Raw genomic sequence first — 26,373 nt, 5'->3', positions numbered from 1 at the left:
TAATTTTTAATGTGTTTAGATTTTTCTGTAGGTGACAAGCTGTGAAGTGTTTGTGTGGCCTCACCTCATTGGGAGAAGTGACAGATCGCTTCTGTAACCTCACCTGCAGCTGCCATCTGTTTTATCCTAAGGAGAGAGTCATTGGAGAGTCTGGGTGCAAGGGCTCACCTTTGTACAGTGACTGTCAGTGTTTGACGGCACCTCAATGCTGTCAAATCATCTGTCAAAAATAAATGGTACATGTCCCTTTAAGAAAACCGGCAGATGAAGCATCATCAACTGACATCATCTAATACCGCCTTTCCCTTAATTGGCCGGCAAGCACACAGGGCGGACTTAACAAAGCCAATCAAGGGAAAATAGCGTCTGTGCGTCGGACGTCGCTGGGGGCGGGACTAGAACCCGGAAGGCAGCAGTCCTGCCAACTCGTCTCGGCAGGTAAAATCCAGCCCTTTGTGTTCTCCTCACAGCTTACTGTCTCACCTAGCTTTGTATCATCAGCAAGCTTGGATACATTACATTCGGTCCCTTCATCCAGGTCATTAATATAGATTGTGAATAACTGAGGCCCCAACACTGATCCTTGCGGCACCCCACTAGTTACAGCCTGCCAACCTGAAAAAGATCCGTTTATCCCTACTCTCTGTTTTCTATCCATTAACCAATCCTCTATCCATGCTAGTACATTACCCCCAACCCCATGAGCCCTAATCTTGTGTAATAACCTTTTATGTGGCACCTTTTAGAATGCCTTTTGGAAAGCCAAATATACTACATCCACTGGTTCCCCTTTATCTACCCTGCTAGTTACATCCTCAAAAAACTCTTATTAAATTTGTCAAACACAATTTCCCTTTCATAAAACCATGTTGACTCTGCCTAATCACGTTATGATTTTCTAAGTACCCTGATACCACTTCCTTAACAATGGATTCCAGATGTCTCTGGTAAACAAAGGGTGAAAATAAAGGTCCATTTAAAAATGATAGTTGGGAATAAGGAACAGTGGAGTTATTACATACATAGCTCACATTGAATTTACTCAGGAAGAGAAAGGGAAGTTACCTTAGTATTGCCTACATAACACAGTAAATGCACTTTAAAATGTAATTCATTAGTTGTGAAGTACCTAGGGATATCCTGAGATTTCGAAAGGTGCCTTCAGCTACCTCAGTCCTAAGCTCTGGAATTTCCTTCCTAAAATTCTCTGCCTCGCTACCTCTCTTTCAACAACAACAACTTGCATTTATATAGTGGCTTTAATGTAGTAAACCGTCCTAAGACGCTTCACTGGAGCGATTATCAAACAAAAAATTGAGACTGAGCCACAGAAGGAGATATTAGGACAGGTGACCAAAAGCTTGGTGAAAGTGGTAGGTTTTAAGGAGCATCTTAAAGGAGGAGAGAGAGAGGTAGAGAGGCGGAGAGGCTCAGGAGGGAATTCCAGAGCTTAGGGCCTAGGCAACTGAAGGCACGGCTGCCAATGGTGCAGCGATTAAAATCAGGAATGCGCAAGAGGCTAGAACTGGAGGAGCGCAGAGGTCTCAGAGGGTTGTACGGCTGGAGGAGATTTGAAAACAATCATAGAACCATAGAAACCTACAGCACTGAAGGAGGCCATTCGGCCCGTCGTGCCTGTGCTGGCCCATTGAAAGAGCCGTCGTGCTCAGTCCCACTTCCCCGCTTTTTGTCCGTGGCCCTGTCAGTTTCTCACCCTCCAGAACCGTCCAACTCCTTTTAAAATTATTGGTGGAATCAGCTCCCACCGCCTTTACAGGTCGAGCGTTCCCGATCCCCAGAACCCTCTGAAAACATTCTCCTCATCTCCCCTCGCGATCTTGAATCTATGGCCTCTGGTTATTGACCCACTCACCAGAGGGAATAGTTTTTCTCTCTCTACTCCATCAAAACCTCTCATCAACTTGGAAACCTCCATTCGGTCACCTCTTAGCCTTCTCTGTTCCAAGGGGAACAGTCTGAACTTTTCTAACCTCTCCTCATCCCTGGTAACATCCTGGTAAACCTCCTCTGTCCCCTTTCTAAGGCCTTTACATCTTTCCTGAAGTGTGGGGCCCAGAATTGTCCACAATACTCCAGCTGAGGCCTAACCAGTGATTTATAAAGTTCCAGCCTGATCTCTTTTCTTTTATATGTTATTCCTCTAGTTATAAACCCAAGTAACCCGTGCGCCATTTACACCTCTTGTTGACTCATCTGTTGTTTCTTTACTTGTCCCATTACCATCTCCTTAAAAACAGGTTAGAGAGGGGGCAGGTATAAATGGTGACTTTTCAGGCTTGCAAGAAGATATGAGCAGGACATCCCAGGACAATCTTGCAAACCTCAGCATTTTTAAAATATATTATGATTTGGACAAGTGTATCATAAGCAAAACCTCCAAGGTAAATAATGAGATACCGGGCAACCCAGTGCAGAGAATTTGGTAACTAGTTGTAGATGCAGTTCAATGTGGTTAAGCGTAATATCATTATTGTGGGAGCATTGTCAAAGGAATAGTCTGATCAGGGAAGAGATCCATGGGTTATAGTGGGTAGATCAGTGAAACTGTCAACATTGTGCTTATCTGCTGAAAAAGCGGCAAATTTGGATAAATGCAGCTGTCCCACTCTCCCATGGAGCACCATTCAACAGGAGCGTGGGTCAGAGAGAGGGGAACAATACTGCAGCGCTCCCTTCAGGCAAGGCTCTCCAGCTCAAGTGCAGGAACAGGAATTTACTTTATTAACTGCTGTGCTGTAGCAAAAGGACAAGGGCAGCAGGCACATGGGAACCTCCAAATTCCCCTCTAAGTCACACACCATCCTGACTTAGAAGTATATCGCCGGTCCTTCATCATCGCTGGGTCAAAATCCTGGAACTCCCTCCCTAACAGCACTGTGGGAGTACCTTCACCACACAGACTGCAGCGGTTCAAGGCGGCGGCTCAGTACCACCTTCTCAAGGGCAATTAGGGATGGGCAATAAATGCTGGCCTTGCCAGCGACGCCCACATCCATAAACGAATAAAAAAAAGGGTAGAACACAATTCAAACGCAGCTGTATCACTGCAGTATAAAACAACGGTCAGATCCCACCCGAAACACTGTGTGCTGTTCTGGTCACCTTATCATAGGGCGCATCTTATCGCCCTTGATTGGGACAGTGGAATAAGGATGATTCAGGGAATCAGGAATGTTACTAAAGAGGAAAGGTTGAAGAAGTTGGCCTTGTTCTCTTCGAAAGAGGAGACTTCGGAATGACCAAATTGAATTTTGCAAGATTATGAAGAGAATCGACAAAATGGAACTGAGTAAATTACTCACGACATGTGGGTTCAAATCCTAGAGGACCCTCGTCAAAAATTAGGAAACTCGGAGCAAGAAGGAAGTCGGATTGAACTTTTTCACCCAAAGGGCACAGAATTATGGGATAATTTGCCAGCGAAGCCCATTAAAGTTGGCAGTATAAATAGATTTAGGAGGCAATTCGATGCTTTTCTGGACAGAGAAGTGTTTGAGATATTACAAAGTATTTACAGCACAGAAACAGGCCATTCGGCCCAACCAGTCTGTGCCGGTGTTTATGCTCCACACGAGCCTCCTCCCACCCCTCTTCATCTCACCCTATCAACATACCCTTCTATCCTTTCTCCTCATGTGTTTATCTAGCTTCCCCTTAAATGCATCGATACTATTCGCCTCAACTACTCCCTGTGGTAGCGAGTTCCACATTCTCACCACTCTCTGGGTAAAGATGTTTCTCCTGAATTCCCTATTGGATTTATTAGTGACCATCTTATATTCCGGGCCCCTAGTTCTGGTCTCGCCCACATGTGGAAATACAGGCCCAGAACTTTGGCTACTTACCGCCAGCCGTTTGCGGCCACAATGCTTGAAGAAAATGGCGGCCGGTGCTCTAACGCCCGCCTCTGGCACGGGACTCGCCAGCCGCTATTTTGATGAAGGCTTTAGCGCTGGGTAGCGCTGGCCCTGGACATGCAAATATGGAGAGCGTGACGTCAGGCGACGCGCAATGCTGACTTAACGTCATGCTCTGCGAACTTGGACCTTTGCGCTGAGTTTAGCGCTGGGTCCTAAGCTCGCTCTGAAAAGCGAGCATGCAGCAGACTGACAGAGACACTGTCAGCACTTCTTAAAGGGACACACACACATCTTTCAGGTAAGTTTGCATTTATCTTATCTTGATATATATTAATTACTTGGATGTGGGTGTACAGGGCACAATTTCAAAATCTGTAGATGTCACAAAACTTGGGAGTATAGTGAACAATGAAGAGGATAGTGACAGACTTCAGGAAGACATAGACAGGCTGGTGGAATGGGCGGACACGTGGCAGATGAAATTTAACTGAGAAAAGTGTGAAGTGATACATTTTGGTTAGGAAGAACAAGGAGAGGCAATATAAACTAAATGGTGCAGTCCTAAAGGGGGTGCATGAACAGAGAGACCTGGGGGTATGTGTGCACAAATCATTGAAGGTGGCAGGGCAGGTTGAGAAAGCAGTTAAAAAAGCTTACGGGATCCTGGGCTTCATAAATAGAGGCATGGGGCTCGATTTTCCAAGCCCCGAGGAGGCGGGCATGGAGGCGGGACAGCACGTAAAATCGGAGAAATTGGGGGCGGGTGGCAAACCCGCCACTATCCCGCCTCCGTGCCCTTTTGCCAGGAGGCGGGAGGATGTGCAGCTTCGGGTCCCGTCTCCTGGAGGCGGGAAAGGCTTTTAATCCTTTTAACTGCTTGTTAACAGGTAGTTAACAGGCAGAAAAAGGGATTGGTGCCATTTTATCTTCACAGGTGAAGGCTTCCCGACCTCAGAGAACCCCGCCGGGTTGGAGGAGACGTGGAGGAGGTCTGCGGTGCTCGGAGGCACCTGGATGTGAGGTGTAGAGGTGAGTGATGGGTGCAAGTGTGGAGTGGTAAGTATGCAAGGTGAGTGATAAGTTTAAAAAAGTGTTCACTTACCTTTTTTTACTTCTATAGCCTTTAGCCGTGCTGGATCGGGAGAGCGGACATCCACCTTGTCAATTTCAGGTAATGGCTGATGGACCCTCCGATCCATCAGACATCTGAAATTTCCTTTTTTACAGTGTTTTTTCAGTTCTCACCACAAAAACGAATCAAACTCAAGAGAATGTCAGTGTTTGACAGCTTCACAGAGCTGTCAAACGCTGTCATTTCTTCTTTCAAGAAGTCTTGACAGATAGCACGTCTGATGTTGACGTGATCTGTCAGTGGCTTCTTCCCTAATTGGCCTGCTGAGCCCGCAGGGCGGGCTTAACAAGCTCAATCAGAGGAAAATCCCTCTGAATGGTCAGGCGAGGATGGAGGCGGGACATTGACACGACAAGCAGTAGTCCCGCCCCCAAGTCGCCTCCATTGACAAAATCCAGCCCATTGAGTACAAAAGAAAGCAAGTTTTGATGAACCTTTATAAAACACTGGTTTGGCCTCAGCTGGAGTATTGTGTCCAATTCTGGGCACCGCACATTAGGAAGGATGTGAAAGCCTTAGAGAGAGTGCAGAAAAGATTTACAAGAATGGTTTCAAGGATGAGGGACTCCAGTTAAATGGATAGACTGGAGAAGCTGGGATTGTTCTCGTTAGAGCAGAGAAGGTTGAGAGGAGATTTGATAGAGGTGTTCAAATTCATGAGGGGTCTAGACAGAGTAAATGGAGAGAAACTGTTCCCATTGGCGGAAGTGTCGAGAACCAGAGGAAACAGATTGAAGGTGATTGGCAGAAGAACCAAAGGCGACCTGAGGAAAATCTTTTTTACACAGCGAGTGGTTCGGATCTGGAATGCACTGCCTGAAAGGGTGATGGAGGCAGATTCAATCATGGCTTTCCAAAGGGAGTTGGATAAATACCTGTTTTAAGAGAAGGCGGTTCTTGCTGCAATGACACTACGGCCACGCTACACTGGGGCTTCCTGCGGGGACTGACGCCACAAAAACAGACTTACACGGTAAGTTTAGTGCTGGGCTAATGTTAATTAGTAACCAGCACCAATATCCTGGTTCTGCCAGCGCCATTAATTTTGGCAACAATTAACTCCGGCCCGCAGTGGCACCAGCTGGTTTTTAGCACTCTCCAATTATTAGCCCATAATCTCTACATTTACCCCATCGAACCCTTTCATAATCTTAAAGACCTCGATCAGGTCCCCCCTCAGTCTTCTCTTTTCTAGAGAAAAGACCCCCGGCCTGTTCAATCTTTCCTGATGGGTGGAACCTCTCAGTTCTGGTATCATTCTAGTAAATCTTTTTTGCACCTTCTCCAGTGAAAGAAAGAAAATGTGGGAAACGCGGCAGCCAATTTGCGCACAGCAAGCTCCCACAAACAGCAATGTGATAATGACCAGATAATCTGTTTTTGTTATGTTGGCTGAACGAGAAATATTGGGCAGGATACCAGGGATAACTCCCCTGCTCTTCTTCGAAATAGTGCCGTGGGATCTTTTGCGTCTAACTGAGAGAGCAGGCGGGGCCTCGGTTTAACGTCTCATCCGAAAGACGGCACCTCCGACAGTGTAGCACTCCCTCAGCACTGCACTGGAGTGTCAGCCTAGCTTTATGTGCTCAAGTCCCTGGAGTGGGACTTGAACCCACAACCTTCTGACTCAGAGGTGAGTGTACTACCCACTTTTTTAAAATTACTTTATTGAACATTAAGAACATTTACAACATCATGATCATTTCATTGTATGATACAAATCAATTCCGCCACTCTGCATAGCCATTCCGCCACCACATTTTAACATCAAAACCTGAAGTTTAATTTGTCTCTTGTAACATATATTAATCGATTGTACTTTTAAAATTGATTGTAAAATACTATCCTTAAATTCCTTTCTGAATAAAACATCCACAGAGCCTTATAATGATCTTTAAGCTTATATTTAAAATACTCTTTTGATTGATTCTCCTCCCCTTAAAAAACAGAGCATTCCTTCTTTGCACAATCACGAATCTAGCCAAACTGAACATTAAATTAATTGCCGCTCCGCTAGACTTGGGCAGACTCTCCTGGAATCCCCATCTCAAAATTGAGTCCCACGGGATTCCCATTCTCGCTCTTCGGTCCCCACCCAGCAAAAAAGCTTCACACAACTGTCGAATATAGTACTTAAAGTCATTTAACTGTGGACATAACACCAGTAAATGGGACAGAGTCTCATCCCGTGTCCCACACACTGGGCAAGTTGCCGCCTCCACTCGTCCAATCTTGCACAAGACCGTCATGGTAAAAATCCGGTTACGAGCCAATTTGAAATCCAGTTCAATCCATTCTGGGCATCTAACATTCGCCCACACTCCCTTCCAAATCCTGTTGAAGTCCAGCTGTGGGTATATACTCTGCCAAAACTCCTGACCAGCAGGTGTCTTGAATCTCCATTCTCTGAATACCTCATAGAAATCTCAAGTATTACAGTTGTCAAATTGGACCAACTCTCCCTCTTTCTCCAGTACAAAGCTTGGAAAAGCAGGACGCATTTTACTTCCTTTGGAGATTTCCGCATTTATTTCTTCCATCCAATCCTGTGGCATTGCCCTCACAATCTTCTCATACATGATTCCTATTGCTTTTCCTTCTACCCCCTGATCCTCCTCCCACACCATGTCCCTCACTATCGCTTCTGGCAACCAACCTGGAATTACCTCGTATAATACATCTTTCACAGATATAATCCCAACTTTTATAAAAGCTTGATTAAATAAAACCTCTCCTTCAATGTTGACCCACCTGTTCAAAAATAAGGGCTGTTCTAAAAATTCCTCAGCCCCCTTGGGCATAAACTGCACACTTTTAAAAAATTGGGCCCAAGTCTCTACAACCCCCTTATAAAACCTAGGGAGAGATTTAATCGATTTCAAAAACATATTATTGTATTCCATATACAATATCCCCTGCCCTCCTATCCCACTTCGTTTTAAAAAATGCTCAAAACAACTCTTCCAAAAACTTGTATTTGACTTCTGAAGAAATCTCTTCACCCATTTGATTCTAAAGGATTTCTTTTTCAAATCAATATCTGGAAAATTGAGTCCTCCCTGATTTCTCCGTCCAATGATGGTATTGTATGCCACCAAGGCTGGTTTCCCTTCCCATAAAAACCTCACACAAGCCTCTCGGATGGACTTTTCCGCCCATTCAGGAATATCCTCCACCGTGAATAAGTACCATAGCTTAGATAGCAGGAGAGCAGACACCACTGGCGCTCTTCCTTGCACTTTCAACCACCTTCTTTCCCATCTTCCCAAAACCTTTTTAATTTTCATAACCCTCAGTTCCCAATTTAATCGATCCACTTCATCCCTGTCTTTCTTGCACCCCATATGCACCCCCAGAACTTCCAAAACCTCCACCACCTTAAAGGGACATTCCCCCAACCATTCCCCCCTACCCCTCCCTGCAACCAGGCATTGGGACTTACCATAATTCACTCTGGCTCCTGAAGCTCTACAATATTCCTCCACTACCTCCATAGCTTTCCTCACTGACTCCCCATTTCTCAATGTTAAGGTTGTGTCAACTGCATATTGGTGTATCACCGACACCAGCCCAGAACTGGGGACCACAATCCCAACTACACCTTGTTTCTTTCGCATCATGTAACCTAATGGTTCTGCTACCAATGTGTACAACAATGGGGACAGGGGACAACCCTGTCTCACTGATCTCTGTATCGGAAAATACTTGGATAAAAAACCATTACATTTAACACAACTAAATATGTTTGAATAAAAAATCCTTATCCACTAAATGAAATTTTCCTTGAAACCAAATGCTTCCAAAACCTTCAATAAAAACTCATGAGAGACCCTATCAAAGGCTTTCTCTTGATCTATCTTTAATACATAAGCCTCCCTTCCACTCTCTTCCATGAGCTCTATCGCATCTCGGATTGAGACCACAGAGTCTGCGATGTCCCGGCCTATGACTCCATAGGACTGAGAGGGCCAAACCAGCTCCGGTAACACCTCCTTCAAACGATTTGCCATAACCCTCGCCAAGATCTTATAATCCACATTTAATAATGTGATGGGCCTCCAATTCTTCAGATCCCGTCTATCCCCTTTATTTTTATATAAGCTAAGCTTATGATACCTCTCCTCATAGATGGGGCCAGGCTTCCTTCAATTTTAATTTCCTTAAAAACTTCTAAGAGCAATGGACTTAAAATCTCGAAAAATTCCTTATAAAATTCTGCACTTAGTCCATCGGACCCTGGGCTTTCCCCCCACTTCATTCCACTTATTGCTACTTTTATTTCCGCTAATCCTACTTCTTTGTCACACATGCTTCTCTCATCCTCCTTTAAACCCTCTTCAATAAAAGCAGTAACCTTCTCCATCGCCAAATTGGAAATGTCTTCTTTTGTATATAACTCTTGATAAAAGCTGCTAGCCACCTCTAAAATCTCCTCAATTTCATGAATGATCTTCTCCCCAACCTTCAACTCTTCAATGAACGATAATCTCTGTCGCAGCTTCTCTTGCTCTAGAAAATATCTAGTGCATCTTTCGCCCTCCAATGCATCTCTAGCCTTTGCACGGTGAATGGCCCCCTTGCATTTTTCAGCTTGCAATAACTCCCACTCTTCCTTTAGCACCCAGAACTTATTCTCAGCTCCCTTATCCCCTCCGTCAACTGCTTTACAGACATCCGTAAACCTTTTGTTTATATTCTCTTCTTGATGCCGGTTAGCTGCCACCCTCTTTTTCCCATAACGTACCGAAAAAACTTTGACCTCATATTTGAAATTGTCCCACCAAACTCTTCTTTCTTTCAAGAACAAAGGTTCCTTCCAAGCATTCTTTATTATATTTATAATCCCTTCTTTATAAGCAATTTCTTTCAGGTATTGATTGTTTAAAAGCCACATCCCTGAACCGATCTTAACTCTGCTGTTCCTAATTCTAAGAACCAAAGCCGAGTGATCACTAAAAGATACTTTTTTATAATAAATCTCCATCAACTCCGAACTTAAGCCTTCCCGCATTAACACAAAATCTATTCGGCTCTGTTTTAAAACATCACCCACCCAACCTGCTTTGGAGGACTCCCTTTTTATGGGGTTCCGGTCCCTCCATAAGTCTCTCAAATTTAAATTTGCCATCATTTTTACAATCATCCCTCTGGAGTTATCATCTTTAAAGGTCATCTGGGCTGAAATGTCCATCCGAGATGAAAATACATTAAAATCCCTCACTATACGAGGATTTTCCACCTCTGCCGCTTCAGTGAATAACCCCCGAAAAAACTTGCGACGCTTGCAATGGTCGTTCGGTGCATAGATATTAAAGAGAGCGCAATTAAATCCCTCCATTTTTACCCTTAGCCGTAAAAATCTCCCCTCAGTGTCCTTGTCCACCAAGGCAATGTTCTCTTCTATGGACGGACTCACCAAAACAGCCACACCTCTATGGTTATTGTTTGCACAGCTTGCAAACACCTCTCCCTTCCAAACCTTCTGAACTCTTTCTAGAATATCCTCATTCCAAAAGGTTTCTTGCAGACACAACAAGTCTGTGCCTTTAAAACCCTGCAACAACTGCTGCAATTTCTTCTCACCCCTCAGTCCATTCACATTAATCGAGACCAATGTAATCATGGCTCCAAAGAAGGGAAGTATGCCTGATAATCTCCCCATCATTTAATCTCTGGCCCTTCCCTCCTTTCATGCTCCTTCTCAACTTTTCGGGCAGCTGTTGCTTTTTCCTGCAGCCTCCGGCTCTTTTTCACCTCCTGTTTGACCCCTCCCTGTTGTTTCAGCCTCTTCCTTGCATTAAGTTTGGGCACAGGAGTTGCCCTTTCTCCCTCCTTCTGCCCCTCACTAATCTTTCCCTTTCCACATGATGCCACCCCACCCCCGACTTCCATGTCTCTGTCCCCCTCTAATTCCTCACACTCAAGCTCTTCTGCAACCCCCTGTGCCTGCTCCCCATCAGATACATAATCCTGCTCCCCGTCAGATACTTCATCTCCCATAGAGAGTCTTCCTGCTATCGCAGTTTCTCCCACTGTGCCGCTCCCTTCGACCACATCTCCACCTCTGACCCTTGCACCCTGTTCCCTCTCTCCATGGGACAATGGTGCACCTAAATTGTTCCCTTCTGACGTCTCTATCTCGCCGATCCCATCCTGCTGTCCCTTTAAGGCTCCTGCCTCTTGCACCCTCTCCCCGTCCTGCCCACTCCCGCTCACCAAAATATCCGACTCCCCGCCTCTCCCCGGAGCACCCACATCCACCACACACCCCGCTCCCGCCACCTCTCCCCCCGCAGACACCAGACTCCCCAGGGGGAGCCGAACCGCACTAAGGCTCGAGTCTGCACTCGACCCTCGCTGCCCGCTGCTGTCTTTGTTCCCCTCCACAGCACTCGGCGTGTTTTCCACCATCTCCATCCCGTTCTCCGCTCCGCCATCCTCTGCCTCTTCCTGTGCTCCTTTCTCCTTCATTTTACCGGCTGTGTCCTCCAACTGCACCGCTCCTCCGGCCGTTCCACTCTCATCTCCTGCTCCTTCTCCCATCTCTTCATCACTCATATTGCTCCCTTCTGCCACACACTCACAGCGGGTGGGGCCTTTGCGACACACCCCACAGCTCTCCGCCTTGCAGCTCCGAGCAATATGTCCCGACTCACCGCTATTGTAACAATACAGGTCTGGACAGTTTCTTACAAGATGGTCATGACCAAGACAATAATAGCACACCTTTACTTGGTTATCATGCAGCACACGAAAGTACTGCACTCCTTCCAATGTCTCGAACTTCATACTGTACGGCAATGACCTCACCCCCTCTGGGAACCGCACCTTTACATACCGGGTTCCATCTGCTACCTGTGTTCCCGGATAGTATCTCCTCTTCATTGCAGAACAGATTTTAATGTCCCACGACTCCAACTTCTTGCTTAGCACTTCGTCCTCGATGTAAACTGGCAAGTTTAAAAATTAAACCACCACCTCCTCTGAATATAGCAGAGTCACCTCCAAGAATTTCTCACCAACTTTCAGGCTGAGTAACAGTCTTTCCACCTCCTCACGACCACTGACTGTCACCTCGAATCCCACATTTGGCTTTGGTCGGCAGGCAAAGCAGCTTCCCTCGCCACAGTCCTCATGAACTGCCTGGATAATATCCCAAGCTCGAATCTTCTTATCCTCACACTGCACCACCACCGTGTTTTCTTTACCAAACCTCCTGGGGTCCCGGCCCAAATCAGTGCGGCATCGGCAGCGGGTGGAGGCGGAGCAGCACGGCAGAGCGACTACAAGAGACCCCAGAGGCTCAGGTAGGCCTCAGTGCGGCATCGGCAGCGGGTGGAGGCGGAGCAGCGCGGCAGAGCGACTACAAGAGGCCCCAGAGGCTCAGGTAGGCCTCAGTGCGGCATCGGCAGCGGGTGGAGGCGGAGCAGTGCGGCAGAGCGACTACAAGAGGCCCCAGAGGCTCAGGTAGGCCTCAGTGCGGCATTGGCAGCGGGTGGAGGCGGAGCAGTGCGGCAGAGCAACTACAAGAGGCCCCAGAGGCTCAGGTAGGCGTACCAATCTCCAATCTCAGGCAAGGAGAGAAGTAAAAAGTATTCAAGGTGTGACGTCACCACAAAACAGGTAGGTGATTGGTTGGAGTATTTCTCTCGTTTTAAAACTTTAAGTCTGTGGTTTACACTTTTTAAGGTTGCTGTGGTGTACCAGGGACAGTTTGTAAACCAGGGCCCTTAAATATATCATTTAACTGTAGTGAAATTGGTGGAATTCATTTAATTTTAATTAATTAGTTAAAGGGTAAGTGTGAGTTTGGGTAAGAGTTAGAGTTCGAGTTCTTTAATTGTTATTTCTCTTTAAATCACTCTTGATAAGATTACTTCAAGCAGTTTAAGTAAAGGGGAAAAGTTAAATATTTGGGATTCTGTTGGTTTAAGAAGAGTAAAACAAGGTTACACTGCAGTAGGAGTAAATTGGCACAGCAGGCAGTGGAAACCAGTTTTCTAACCAATCAGCAGGGGTGACTCATTTGGCTGTAAACAAACAAACAGTATAAAAAGACCAGTCCTAGTGCGAGCAAGCACTGAGTGCGAGTCATCAAAGAGTGCTGTGAGTTAGGGTAAGTGGGGTGTTAGGTGCTCTTTTCAAACTTTAACTCTGTGGGTTGTAGTTAATAAGGCCTTTCTGGTGCAGAGTGACTGTTGGTAAACCATTTAACTGGTGTAACTAGAGGGATTGATTTAATTTAAATCCAATTAATTAAAGGGGATACTAGCATCTAAAATCGGGCAGAGGGTGTCCATAACTAACAATAAAAAATTTAATTAATTACATAGAATGGAGCAGGTGATGTACTACTGTTGCGAGATGTGGGAGCCGGTGAACCCCATTGAGGCTCACGGTGATTACGTCTGTGACAAGTGTCTGCTGCTACAGGAACTCCAGCTCCCTGTTGATGAGCTGGAGTCTGAGCTTCAGACACTGCGACACATCAGGGAGGGGGAGAAGTACCTGGACTCTGTGTATCAGGAGGTGGTCACACCTATGAAGTTAAGTAATTCAGATGAAGCCCATGGTCAGGGACAGGACGGTGTGACTACGAGTGAGGCAGGTACGGGGATCCAGGAGGTAGAGCTGGAGGAGCCGCAGCCCTTGCTCTTGACCAACAGGTTCGAGGTTCTTACTCCCTGTGGGGACAGGAGCAGGGACTGCAGGGAGGATGAGCAACCTGGCCACAGCACCGTGGAACGGGGGGCCATTCAAGAGGGGGGAGTAAATAGAAATGTTGTAGTGGTAGGGGATAGTATTATTAGGGGGATAGATAGAGTTCTCTGCAGCCGAGAGCGAGAGTCCCGAAGGCTGTGTTGCCTACCCAGTGCTAGGGTTAAGGACATCTCCTCTGGGCTGGAAAGAAACTTGCAGTGGGAGGGGGTGGATCCAGTTGTCGTGGTCCATATTGGTACAAATGACGTAGATAGGACTAGGAAGCCGGTTGTGTTAAAGGAGTATGAGCAGCTAGGGGTCAAATTAAAAAACAGAACCTCAAGGGTAATAATCTCTGGATTATTACCTGAGCCACGAGCGAATTTGGCTACGACAAATAAAATTAGAGAGTTAAATGCGTGGCTCAAAGACTGGTGTGGGAGAAATGGGTTTTGCTTCCTGGGACACTGGCACCAGTACTGGGGCAGGAGGGAGCTGTTCCGTTGGGACGGGCTTCACTTGGCCAGTGCTGGGGCTAGAGTCCTGGCGGATCATATAACTAGGGCTGTAGAGAGGGCTTTAAACTAACTAGTGGGGGGGATGTTCCTAGAGAGCAAATAATAAAAATGACAACAGAGAAGGTCATAGACTTAGGTCGCAGTGGGGAAATTAAAAACCAGAGCATGTCAGGAAGGGGCAGAAGGTATGGAGTAAAAGGTAAAGTAATAAAAAGGGCAAAAGCAGGAACTAAGTGTCACAAAACATATTTGAAAGTTCTCTATCTGAATGCACGTAGCATTCGTAACAAAATAGGCGAGTTAATGGCACAAATAACTACATATGGGTATGATCTTGTGGCCATTACAGAAACATGGCTGCAGGGTGACAATGCCTGGGAATTAAACATACCAGGTTATTTAACGATCAGGAAGGACAGGCAGGAAGGAAGGGGAGGTGGGGTGGCTATGTTAATAAAGGAAGGAATCACTGTAATACAGAGAAATGATATTGGGTCAAAAGATCAGGATAATGAAACAGTTTGGGTGGAGGTAAGGAATAATAAGGGGAAAAAAACACTAGTGGGCGTAGTCTATAGGCCTCCGAACAGTTGCAACTCTGTTGGACGGAGTATTAATCAGGAAATAGTTGAGGCTTGTAATAAGGGAGCATCTATAATTATGGGGGATTTTAACTATCATATTAATTGGACAAATCAAATTGGGCAGGGCTGCCTTGAGGATGAGTTCATTGAGTGTATTAGGGATGGGTTTCTTGAGCAGTATGTAACTGAACCGACCAGGGGGCAAGCAACCTTAGATCTGTTCCTGTGTAACGAGACAGGATTAATTAAAAATGTCCTAGTAAAGGATCCCCTTGGAATGAGTGACCATAACATGGTTGAATTCCATATTCAATTAGAGGGTGAAAAGGTTGGATCTCAAACAAGCGTGCTAAGCTTGAATAAAGGAGACTATGAAGGTATGAGAGCGGAATTGAGTAGAGTGGATTGGGAAAATAGATTAAAGGGTAAGACGATACATGATCAGTGGTGTACATTTAAGGAGTTATTTCACAACTTCCAAAAAATATATATTCCACTGAGAAGAAAAGGGTGTAAAAGAAAAGACAGCCATCCGTGGCTAAGTAAAGAAATTAAGGATAGTATTCGACTAAAAACAAGGGCATATAAGGTAGCTAAATCGAGTGGGAGGATAGAGGATTGGGAAAACTTTAAAAGACAGCAAAAATAACAAAAAGATTAATTAAGAAAGGGAAGATAGATTATGAAAGTAAATTAGCAAAAAATATAAAAACAGATAGTAAGAGTTTTTATAGTTATATAAAAAGAAAAAGGGTGGCTAAAGTAAATGTTGGTCCCTTAGAGGAGGAGACCAGGAAATTAATGGTGGGAAATATGGAGATGGCAAAAACACTGAATGAATATTTTGTATCAGTCTTTACAGTAGAAGACACTAAGAATATCCCAACACTGGACAAACAGGGGGCTAAAGGGGGGGAGGAGCTAAACACGATCAAAATCACTAAGGAAGTGGTACTCGGTAAAATAATGGGACTCAATAGGGTCTTGAGGGAAGTGGCGGTAGGGATTGTGGATGCATTGGTAATAATTTTCCAAAACTCCCTGGACTCAGCAAAGGTCCCGGCAGACTGGAAAACTGCTAATGTAATGCCCTTATTTAAAAAGGGCAGTAGACAGAAGGCTGGAAACTATAGACCGGTTAGCCTAACATCTGTGGTAGGTAAAATATTGGAGTCCATTATTAAGGAGACAGTAACAGGACATTTGGATAATCATAATTTAATAGGACAAAGTCAGCATGGTTTTATGAAAGGGAAGTCATGTTTGACAAATTTGCTGGAGTTCTTTGAGGAAGTAACATATAGGGTGGATAAAGGGGAACCAGTGGACGTAGTGTATTTAGACTTCCAAAAGGCATTTGACAAGGTGCCACACAAAAGATTATTGCTTAAGATAAAAATCACAGGATTGGGGGTAATATTCTGGCATGGATAGAGGATTGGCTATCTAACAGAAGGCAGAGAGTTGGGATAAATGGTTCATTCTCAGACTGGCAATCAGTAACTAGTGGTGTTCCGCAGGGGTCAGTGCTGGGTCCCCAACTCTTTACAATCTATATTAACGATTTGGAGGAGGGGACCGAGTGTAACATATCAAAGTTTGCAGATGATACTAAGATGGGAGGGAAAGTAGTGAGTGAGGAGGACATAAAAAACCTGTAAGGGGACATAGACAGGCTAAGTAAGTGGGCAGAGATTTGGCAGATGGAATACAATACTGGAAAGTGTGAGGTTATGCACTTTGGCAGGAAAAATCATAGAGCAAGTTATTATCTTAATGGCAAGAAACTGGAAAGTACTGAAGTACAAAGGGACCTGGGGGTCCTGGTGCACGGAACTCAAAAGGTTAGTATGCAGGTGCAGCAAGTGATTAAGAAGGCCAATGGAATGTTGGCTTTCATTGCTGGGGGATAGAATATAAAAATAGGGAGGTATTGCTTCAGTTGTACAAGGTATTGGTGAGACCGCACCTGGAATACTGCATACAGTTTTGGTGTCCATACTTAAGAAAAGACATACTTGCTCTCGAGTCAGTACAAAGAAGGTTCACTCGGTTAATCCCGGGGATGAGGGGATGGACATATGAGGAGAGGTTGAGTAGATTGGGACTCTACTCATTGGAGTTCAGAAGAATGAGCGGCGATCTTATTGAAACATATAAGATTGTGAAGGGGTTGGATCGGGTGGATGCGGGATGTTCCCGATGATGGGTGAAACTAGAACTAGGGGGCATAGTCTTAGAATAAGGGGCTGCTCTTTCAAAACTGAGATGAGGAGGAACTACTTCACTCAGAGGGTGGTAGGTCCATGGAATATGCTGCCCTAAAAAGCTGTAGAAGCTACATCATTACATTAATTTAAAACAGAAATAGACAGTTTCCTAGAAGTAAAGGGAATTAAGGGTTACGGGGAGCGGGCAGGAATTTGGACATGAGTCTAGGTTCGGATCGGTCATGGCCCTGTGGGTAGCGGAGCGGGCCCAGGGGCCGTGTAGCCTGATCCTGCTCCTATTTCGTGTGTCTAATTCTGTTAGATTCAGGAGATGGTTCTGTGATAGTGGATTGGCGGTTTTGATCAGATCAGCCATGATCTTATTGAATGGCGGAGCAGGCTCGAGGGGCCGATTGGCCTACTCCTGCTCCTATTTCTTATGTTCTTATGTTCTTATATTCTTATGTTCTTTGGGCCTTTTTTTCCCATTTCCCACCACAGTTTCTTCCCTAATTAAATTCCTCTCGGGAACATTGTCCTCTGAGGGGCCCGGCACTCGGAACACCTCAGCAGCCATCTGGCTGTTTTTGTGGGCCAAAAAGGCCCTAAAACCTGAAAACAAAACCCACCACCAACTTTTTACAAAACTCCCTCCAACTCCCAGCTGCAATCAGGCAACCAGTAACACCTGGCTCACTCCTAGCCCCTCCCACCTAGAGAGTGCTGCCCACTGAGCCACGGCTGACACAGTACTTCTATATCATTTTTTTATAACATGGAGGACTGTGCACAGTTCTGGTCTCCAAGTGTGGTCTAACCAAGGTTCGATACAAGTTTAACATAACTTCACTACTTTTCAATTCTATCCTTGTAGGAATTAATCCCAGCACTTTGTTTGCTTTTTTTTATTATCCTGCGTCGCTAATTTTAGTTATTTGTGTATCTGTACCTCCAGATCCCTCTGTTCCTCGACCCCCATTTAGACACTTATTGTCCAAGAAGTATGCAAACTCCTTATTCTTCCTACCAAAATGTACTACCTCACACTTACCGATACTGAAGTTCATTTGCTAATTACACGTCCGTTCTGCAACTTTATTAATGTCTTCCTGTATTTTGTCGCAGTCCTCCTCAGTATTAACGACACCGCCCAATTTGGTGTCATCCGCAAATGATGAAATTGTAGTGGGAAGATGGCTGGGTGGGACTGACCCATCAAAGGGGGCTGGAGTTTTGGACCTCACGTGCTTTTCCTGTCCCCATAAGTTCTTATATCCTCTTGAAAATGCACACAGAAGCTGGGAACTTCAACAGGGTCAGTTTAACAGAAAAGGCCAGGTCTGAACCAAAATCTGTGTGTGAACAGCTTATCCTGCACCCACTGGGCGAAATGTAATTAAAACCACAGAGAGCTGCAAGAGAGTGGGGAAAGTCTCAGTCACAACCAACCAGAGGGACAGAAAGAGCCGCTATAAGTGGCTACGGGGCAAGTTTTACAAAGCAGTGAGCACGTGGCGTTAGCTTGGTGGAAAATTCCCTTTGAAATTTTGTTGTGCAGAAAACTAAAAGTTCAATTTTGTCAGAAACTAGCTGTGGGAGCACAGTTCTACATCTTATTGAAGATACCTAGAACCTGCAATTCGCTGGTGAAGCCATCACCTCCATTAGCTCTTCCACTGTCCGAGTGATATCCCCAGGCCTCTGTTGCAGTTCTGGTGGGTGCAGAGTGCATGTTTTCGAATCTGTGCTCAGAGTGGGTGCTAGAAACAGAGCAAGCGGGGATAGTTCGAGAGAGTCAGGAAAAGCTCTGCTGATATTATGACAGTGTTTTTCTTAAAATGGGCCCCCCTCCCCCCCAAAAAAAATTCTTGACTGTGCCAATCTAGCACCAGTCATTGACTGCTGATTACTGAGATGTGTTAAATAGGGTCAATCAAAAGAGAAAAAAGCCCACCCTCTCCTGCTCGGTGAGATGTCCCCTCATATCGTAGCTTCTCCTTGTACTCACCAAGCTGATCATTTCCTGCAGAGTGTGGTAAGAACGATTTTATTGTGTAAAGGTACAGTCTGCCTTATTCTGTGCATGACTCTTACTCCTGGTTACATGACCAAGAAGTAATTTGATATTAAACTGTGCACAACCAACACCACTAAAAACACATTTCTCACTTTCATAATAACACAAACAAATTTTAGTCACACAATGCTAAAGTGCCACAATTTCTGATTTATATAGACTGGCATTTCTATTGAGTTTGTTTGTAATCTCATTGTGATTAAAATGTAAGATATAAGGGTGATTTTAGCAGTCCCACTGTACTCACAAACATCATCGGAGCAGGAGGAGGCCATTCAGCCCCTCGAGCCTGCTCCGCCATTCAATTAGATCACGGCTGACCTGTGCCTGAACTCCAATTTATGCGCCGTTGCTTGATATCCTGTGATACCCTTATCCAACAAAAATCTCGCGATCTCAGTCTTGGAGTGCTGGTCGGATGTAGATCGACCATACTGTAGCGCTGATTCTCCGAGCCGCACTCCCATCGAGCGTGGCTCCACACTAGAAACACAGGGTCAGTGAACTTACCTGCTGGGATTTAAGTCTCTTAGCTGGTCCAGTGCAGCTGCAGAAGACTGCAGGGAGGTGGTGATGTTATTAGGTTTGCTATGGCAGTGGACAGCTAGCCATGTGCACACGCCAGTCAGTATTTCGTGATGCGTTATTCTTGGAAAAATTCTGCTGTGAAAAAGTTACCATTTAAAAGAAAAGTAAGTCTTACCTCAGGAAATTCTCCAGGTCGTCATGGCTACAGGCAGACCAGGACAGATCACTTGGATTCTTTCCCTTGACCCATTCACCAGACATGATGTGGAAGTGTTCGGCACAGGATGAATGATCGTCATCGTGGCTCATTCCCATGCTGTCCAAGAGAGAGAGAGCGGGAGAGGGGGAGAGTGGGAGAGGGAGAGGAAGAGACAGAGTGGGAGAGAGCAGGAGAGGGGGAGAGAGAGAGAGCAGGAGAGGGAGAGAGGGCAAGAGAGGGAGAGGCGGAGTGAGAGCGAGTAGGAGAGAAAGGAGAGAGGGGGAGAGGGGGAAAGCGGGAGAGGGAGAGGAAGAGACAGAATGGGAGAGAGCAGGAGAGGGGGAGAGAGCGGGTGAGAGAGAGTGCAGGAGAGGGAGAGGGGGGAGAGAGGGAGAGGCGGAGTGAGCGAGAGAGCAAGAGGGAGAAAGGGTGAGAGTGGGGGGTGAGAGAGACAGCAAGCAGGAGAGGGGGGTGTGGGAGAGGCAGAGTGAGAGAGAGAGAGCAAGCAGAGAGATGGGCGAGAGAGAGAATGAGCAGGAGAGAAAGCGTGAGATAGGGTGAGAGAGGGTGACAGCGGGAGAGAGGGGGGAGTGAGGGGAGAGCAGGAGAGGGTGAGAGAGTCAGAGAGGAGGAGAGAGTCGGAGAGGGGGAGAGAGTTGGAGAGGAGGAGAGTCGGAGAGGGGGAGTGAGGGGGAGAGAGAGGGAGGGAGGGAGAGGGGGAGTGGGGAGCAGGAGAGGGGAAGAGAGAGATTGGGAGAGGGGGAGAGAGAGAGATTAGGGGGGAAGAGAGTGGGAAGGGGCAGGAGAGAGAGAGAGAGATAGAACGGGGGAGCGGGAGGGGGGAGAGAATGAGAGAGTAAGTAAGGAAGCAAAACTCGCAACAACTTGTCCAAATCTCATAACTGACAGATGTGCGCTACATAACTATCTGCCATTAATTTTCCTGCAATCTACCATTAGAAAGTCTGAACTGTAATTAGTGCCTGATTTACTATTGCATTGCAAAGTGCTAGCCAGTAAATCTGGGGAACATCTGCCTTAAATTACAATATGTAACAGAAACACAATCTTATCTGCGACTCCGATCCCCACATGAATGTGTGCGCTGAGCAGCTCGTGCTATGATTATGGCATTCTATTTCATTTCTGACATCAATAGCTCCCTTCGCTCCGATGACATAGACACACTTGGAGAGATCGGAGACAGATGAAGTCTCGGTTTCCCCACCTCGGGGGAGCTGGATGTTTCATCTCAGGTCAACGCCCAAACCAGCAGTCGTGCGGAGAACCCGTGAGATTCATTCCACTGGGTGACTGGAGTGGCAGACCTGCTGCAGTCAGCAAGGAGCCGGCAGTGTGTAGGAAAGAAGTTAACCAGCTCACTGAAGCGATGGTATTCTCTCCTCCGCTCCCTGACTCAAGTGAAGCCCCTAGTGATAGTTCAGGGAGCAATGTGGCCACTGACTGACAGAGCTCGCCGATACTGAACCAAGGAAATGACTCTTTTAAAAACAGAAGCAAAAGAATAAATCTGATGCGGAGCGATGTGTCCGCGATTGGGAATACAACATCTCTATTTTCAACTGATGCCTTGAGTTACCTTAACTTAAATTAATTAAACCTCTTTGCTTTGACAAGCCATTTTTAACAAAATCAATTAGAAAATGGGGCAGAGCCCAGTCCTGCCAGGATTCCGCACCAAGTTTTCCGTTCTCCGATGTGGGGAGCCATGGGCGACTGCCTGCCCGCTATACCAATGGGGCTCATCCAAGGGAGTTCACAGGCTGCCACCGGGATTTCTATTCTTTACACCATCAAAATGCCTCAGCCCACTTGATTGGCACCCCATCCGCCACCTTAAGCATTCACTCCCTCCACTACCGGCATACGGTGGCTGCAGTGTGTACCATCTACAAGATACACTGCAGCAACTCGCCAAGGCTTCTTCGGCAGCTCCTCCCAAACCCGCGACCTTTTCCACCTAGAAGGACAAGGGCAGCAGGTGCATGAGAACACCACCACCTCCAAGTTCCCCTCCAAGTCACACACCACCATGACTTAGAAGTATATCGCCGAACCTTCATCGTCGCTGGGTCAAAATCCTGGAACTCCCTCCCTAACAGCACTGTGGGAGTACCTTCACCACACGGACTGCAGCGGTTCAAGGCAGCTCACCACCATCTTCTCAAGGGCAACTAGGGATGGGCAATAAATGCTGGCCTTGCCAGCGATGCCCAGATCCCATAAACAAGCAAAAAATAAGCTGAACCCACATCTTCTGGGAGCTGGTGTGGACCTCGCTGAGGGCCATGAAATGCCCCGAGAGCGCGATGGCCAAAGATAAGCAATCGTAATGGGAATCGATTACCAATAAGACGGCGCCCCAAAGCTCCCTGAGGAGCTGATGATTGAGGGGAAAAGCTCGCATTCCACTGAATCATTCCTGGATCTTCTAGCCGCCCTCACACTAGCCGCCCTCACAGTGACATGGAGCCACTCTAATATTCCAGGCGTTGGGACCACCGAGTAGGCGGATGGTCCTGTCCCTGCAATCTGGGCACAGAATTTGCGTCTGTACCTGTAGGTGGTGGGAGTTGCTCTCTGAGCCACCTTCCATTGAGGGAGCAGGGACTGAGGGGTTTCTAGCCCTTCATACTCTCTCCCTTTCCCCAGTTATACTTTCCTGCAGCCTGCACACAGCAAGGTGGAAGAAGAAACTGAATTCTCCACGGCAAACTCCACCTCAAAAGGTTGACTAAGATCACCTGGAAATCACAACATGCAGAGTAATCTTCCTCTCCGTGTTCCCGTCTCCCCACTGCCTGCCTGAGGTGAAGCACCTGGTGGGAGTTTAGCTATCTGCCTGGCCAATGATTGGCAAATCAAGTCTTGCTGAAGCAAATATTTTCACTTAAAATAAAACAAACAAAAAAAAATTACCAGAAGTTACTTCAGCTAGGAGTCTTACACCCAAAGAAAGATTTTCATCACATCACATGATAACACGAAAATTGGTGGAGTGGTAAATAGCGAGGAGGGAAGCCTCAGGCTACAGGACGATATAGATGGGTTGGTCAGATGGGCAGGACAGTGGCAAATGGAATTTAACCCTGAAAAGTGTGAGGTGATGCATTTTGGAAGAACTAACAAGGCAAGGGAATACACAATGAATGGTAGGATCCTAGGAAGGACAGAGGAACCTTGGTGTGCATGTACATAGATCCCTGAAGGCAGCAGGACAGGTAGATAAGGTGGTTAAAAAGGCATATGGGATACTTGCCTTCATTAGCCAAGGCATAGAATATAAGAGCAGGGAGGTTATGATGGAGCTGTACAAAACGCTGGTTAGGCCACAGCTGGAATACTGTGTGTAGTTCTGGTCGCCACACTATAGGAAGGATGTGATTGCATTGGAGAGGGTGCAGAGGAGATTCACCAAGATGTTACCTGGGCTGGAGCGCTTCAGCTATGAAGAGAGACTGGACAGGCTGGGATTGTTTTCCTTAGAGCAGAAAAGGCTGAGGGGGACCTGATTGAGGTGTACAAAATTATGAGGGGCATAGATAGGGTAGATAAAGAGGAACTTTTCCCCTTAGTAGAGGGGTCAGTAATCAGGGGGCATAGTTTCAAGGTAAGGGGCAGGTGGTTTAGAGGGGATTTGAGGAAAAACTTTTTCACCCAGAGGGTGGTTGGAATCTGGAACTCACTGCCTGAAAGGGTGGTAGAGGCAGGAACCCTCACAACATTCAAGAAGCATTTAGATGAGCACTTGAAATGCCATAGCATACAAGGCTACGGACCAAGTGCTGGAAAATGGGATTAGATTAGACAGGGCTTGATGGCCGGTGCGGACATGATGGGCCGAAGGGCCTCTTTCTGTGCTGTATAACTCTATGACTCTATGACTATCACAACAGGCTGGATTCGAGTCCAAGTACCAGAACTTCAATGGCAGTTCCCTAATGCACTTTGCATGCAGATCCTTTTGCGGCTAGGCTCCAGTTTGACATTTCCTAAACAAAGTCATGCGCTCAAATGTTTGATATTTCGAGCAAGTCTGACAACATGCGAGTGTGAGCAGTTAATCCAAGCTGACACCTCAGGGTAGCGCTGGGAACTGAGGAGCTGCTGCACTGTCAGAGGTGTCAGCCTTCAGAGGAGACACTAATCAAGGTTCCAGCTGCCTATTCGAATAGACACTGAAGACCCCATGGTAACATTTCAAGAACAGGGAGCTTTCCCAGTGGCCCAGCAAGCCCCTCAGCCCCTCTACTACCACCAGAAGTACATTAAATGGATGTTCCTGACACAGAAAGGAGGCCGTGTTTCCCTACAAACATTACTTCAAAGTATTTCATTGTATGTAAGGCAGCTTGAGATGTTTCTGAGATGTCAGAAGCTCCTGTATAAATACAGGTCTTGGTTTTATATAGTGCAGCAACACTAGTTTTTGTTCACGCAGAAAATGTTCCAAACAGGCAAATCTTCCATGGACAGAATTCAGCTATTTTTCTGAGTTAGTCACAGTGCCAACTTTGAACCCCAGATGAAGCATTAAACAATGGGGTGCAACATCAGGAACAATTCTGAAGAGACATTCTTATTGTATATCCAACCAACCAACAATTGAGCACTGTGACAAGAATTATCACAGCAACCCTGTGATGTGCAAAAAACCCCAGCATTGTCCTTATTTTTATCATTCCCCGTGATAAATGCCCACTGTTACAGTGGAATCGGCCGGTGGAGACTCTCACACTGTAATTACACTCAGCGGCCAGTGGTGGCACTACAGCACCTCCGCTGGTGGGAGGCTGTAATTGCAGGTTTTTTTAAATTCGTTCCTGTGATGTGGGCGTCGCTGGCAAGGCCGGCATTTATTGCCCATCCCTAATTGCCCTTGAGAAGGTGGTGGTGAGCCGCCTTCTTGAACTGCTGCAGTCTGTGTGGTGAAGGTACTCCCACAGTGCTGTTTGGGGAGGGAGTTCCAGGAATTTCACCCAGCGACGATGAAGGATCGGCGATATACTTCCAAGTCAGGATGGTGTGTGACCTGAGGGGAACTTGGAGGTGGTGGTGTTCCCATGCGCCTGCTGCCCTTGTCCTTCTCGGTGGAAGAGGTCGCAGGTTTGGGAGGTGCTGCCAAAGAAGCCTTGGCGAGTTGCTGCAGTCCATCTTGTAGATGGTACACACTGCAACCACGGTACGCCGGTGGTGGAGGGAGTGAATGTTTAAGGTGCTGGATGGGGTGCCAATCAAGCGGGCTGCTGTGTCCTGGTGAGAGGCAGATTCTATTATACAAGTAGACGTGGGAATTTATAATGAAAAAGTTGACAGGAAGTGCTGCAGACGTAAAACACAACTGTATTCATCTTTGTATTCATAAGATAAAGGGTTTCTCATCTGCCATTCATGATAAAGAAGAGTTTGCTTAAACCTACAGTTTGAAATCCTTATTACTATTTAATAGTTCCGTTTATGCATATGTGGTCTTTTCATAGAATCGTCGAATGATACAGCTCAGAAGGCCCATCAGGCACGTACAGTCCACAATTTCCAACGTAGGACATCTGTTCATCCTGGTCTAGTTATCCCCTAGCCACTGACCCCACTTCACCTGAAGACGACTCAATCCCTGTGAGCCAGGGCATGGGAACTCACCTAATACATTTATTCACAGCCAGGCCCTTTCCCCAACGAATGGCAAAGTCACTAGTTGGAAACTGGCATGGGATTCGGTGAAACACGGTGCGGTAAATGTTACAGACTGGCGTTCCTGGTACAGAGCCTCACTTGATGGACGACAGAACAGACAATTAGGTTCAAAGGTCAGTGTGCCCAATCCCCAGCTTTCTCGAATCCCAGGCCTTCCCCGATCCCTGAACCTTCCCCATTCCCCGACCTTCCATAATCTCTAGTCGGTAAAAAGAACTAAATTGGGAAGAGTGTAAATCAGACACCATTACCTCCATGCCTGATAGTCTGGAACACCGTCCCAGCGAGCGTGGGTCTGTACCAGCATAATAAACAGCACAGATTGGAGCTTTAATACTGCTGGTCACAGGAGGTCCACAAAAGATGTTTTGTACAAAATGTCCCATTGTCGTAACATCATGAACTGCAGTACAGTGATACTGAGAATGAGGACGCAAGGGGCAACCCCTATAGAATGATGAGCTGGAGGTAGCAGGCAACACTGCATGGAAAATGTTAAGTGAAATAATTGAGTATCTTCACTAATCCCGAATCCCCAGCAAGGAGCTGCCCTTGAAGGGAGTGCAGGTCAGAGGTCGGGCTAAAACAATGAAGAAGAACTTGCATTAATAATTCATATAATTCCTGTCTTGCCTTCCAGATGTCCCAAGGTCATCAGAGCCAATGAATTACTTTTGAAGTGCAGTCACTGTTGTGCAAACAAACACAGCAACCAATTTGTGCACAGCAAGATTCCAAAATCAGCAAATGAGATGAATTTCCAGTTAATCTGATTTTGCTGCCGTTCACTGAGGGGTAAATGTTCGTCAAATGGTCCCATGGGATCTTT

General features: G+C 46.3%; 1 protein-coding gene across 1 annotated transcript in view; it reads right to left on the bottom strand.

Annotated features, from left to right (window-relative positions):
- Positions 1-26,373, bottom strand: part of adamts17 (ADAM metallopeptidase with thrombospondin type 1 motif, 17) — an 821,255-nt gene that overhangs the window by 386,769 nt on the left and 408,113 nt on the right. The window contains exon 8 of the mRNA XM_085968920.1: positions 19,806-19,946. Coding sequence (XP_085825046.1) covers positions 19,806-19,946 — 141 coding nt within the window. The remainder of the gene's footprint in view (positions 1-19,805; positions 19,947-26,373) is intronic.

This window comes from Somniosus microcephalus, chromosome 27, assembly GCF_052327205.1.
Source record: "Somniosus microcephalus isolate GS21.2 chromosome 27, FLI_Smic_1.0, whole genome shotgun sequence".
NCBI lineage: Eukaryota > Metazoa > Chordata > Chondrichthyes > Squaliformes > Somniosidae > Somniosus > Somniosus microcephalus.
This window is presented reverse-complemented; position numbering and strand designations above follow the sequence as displayed.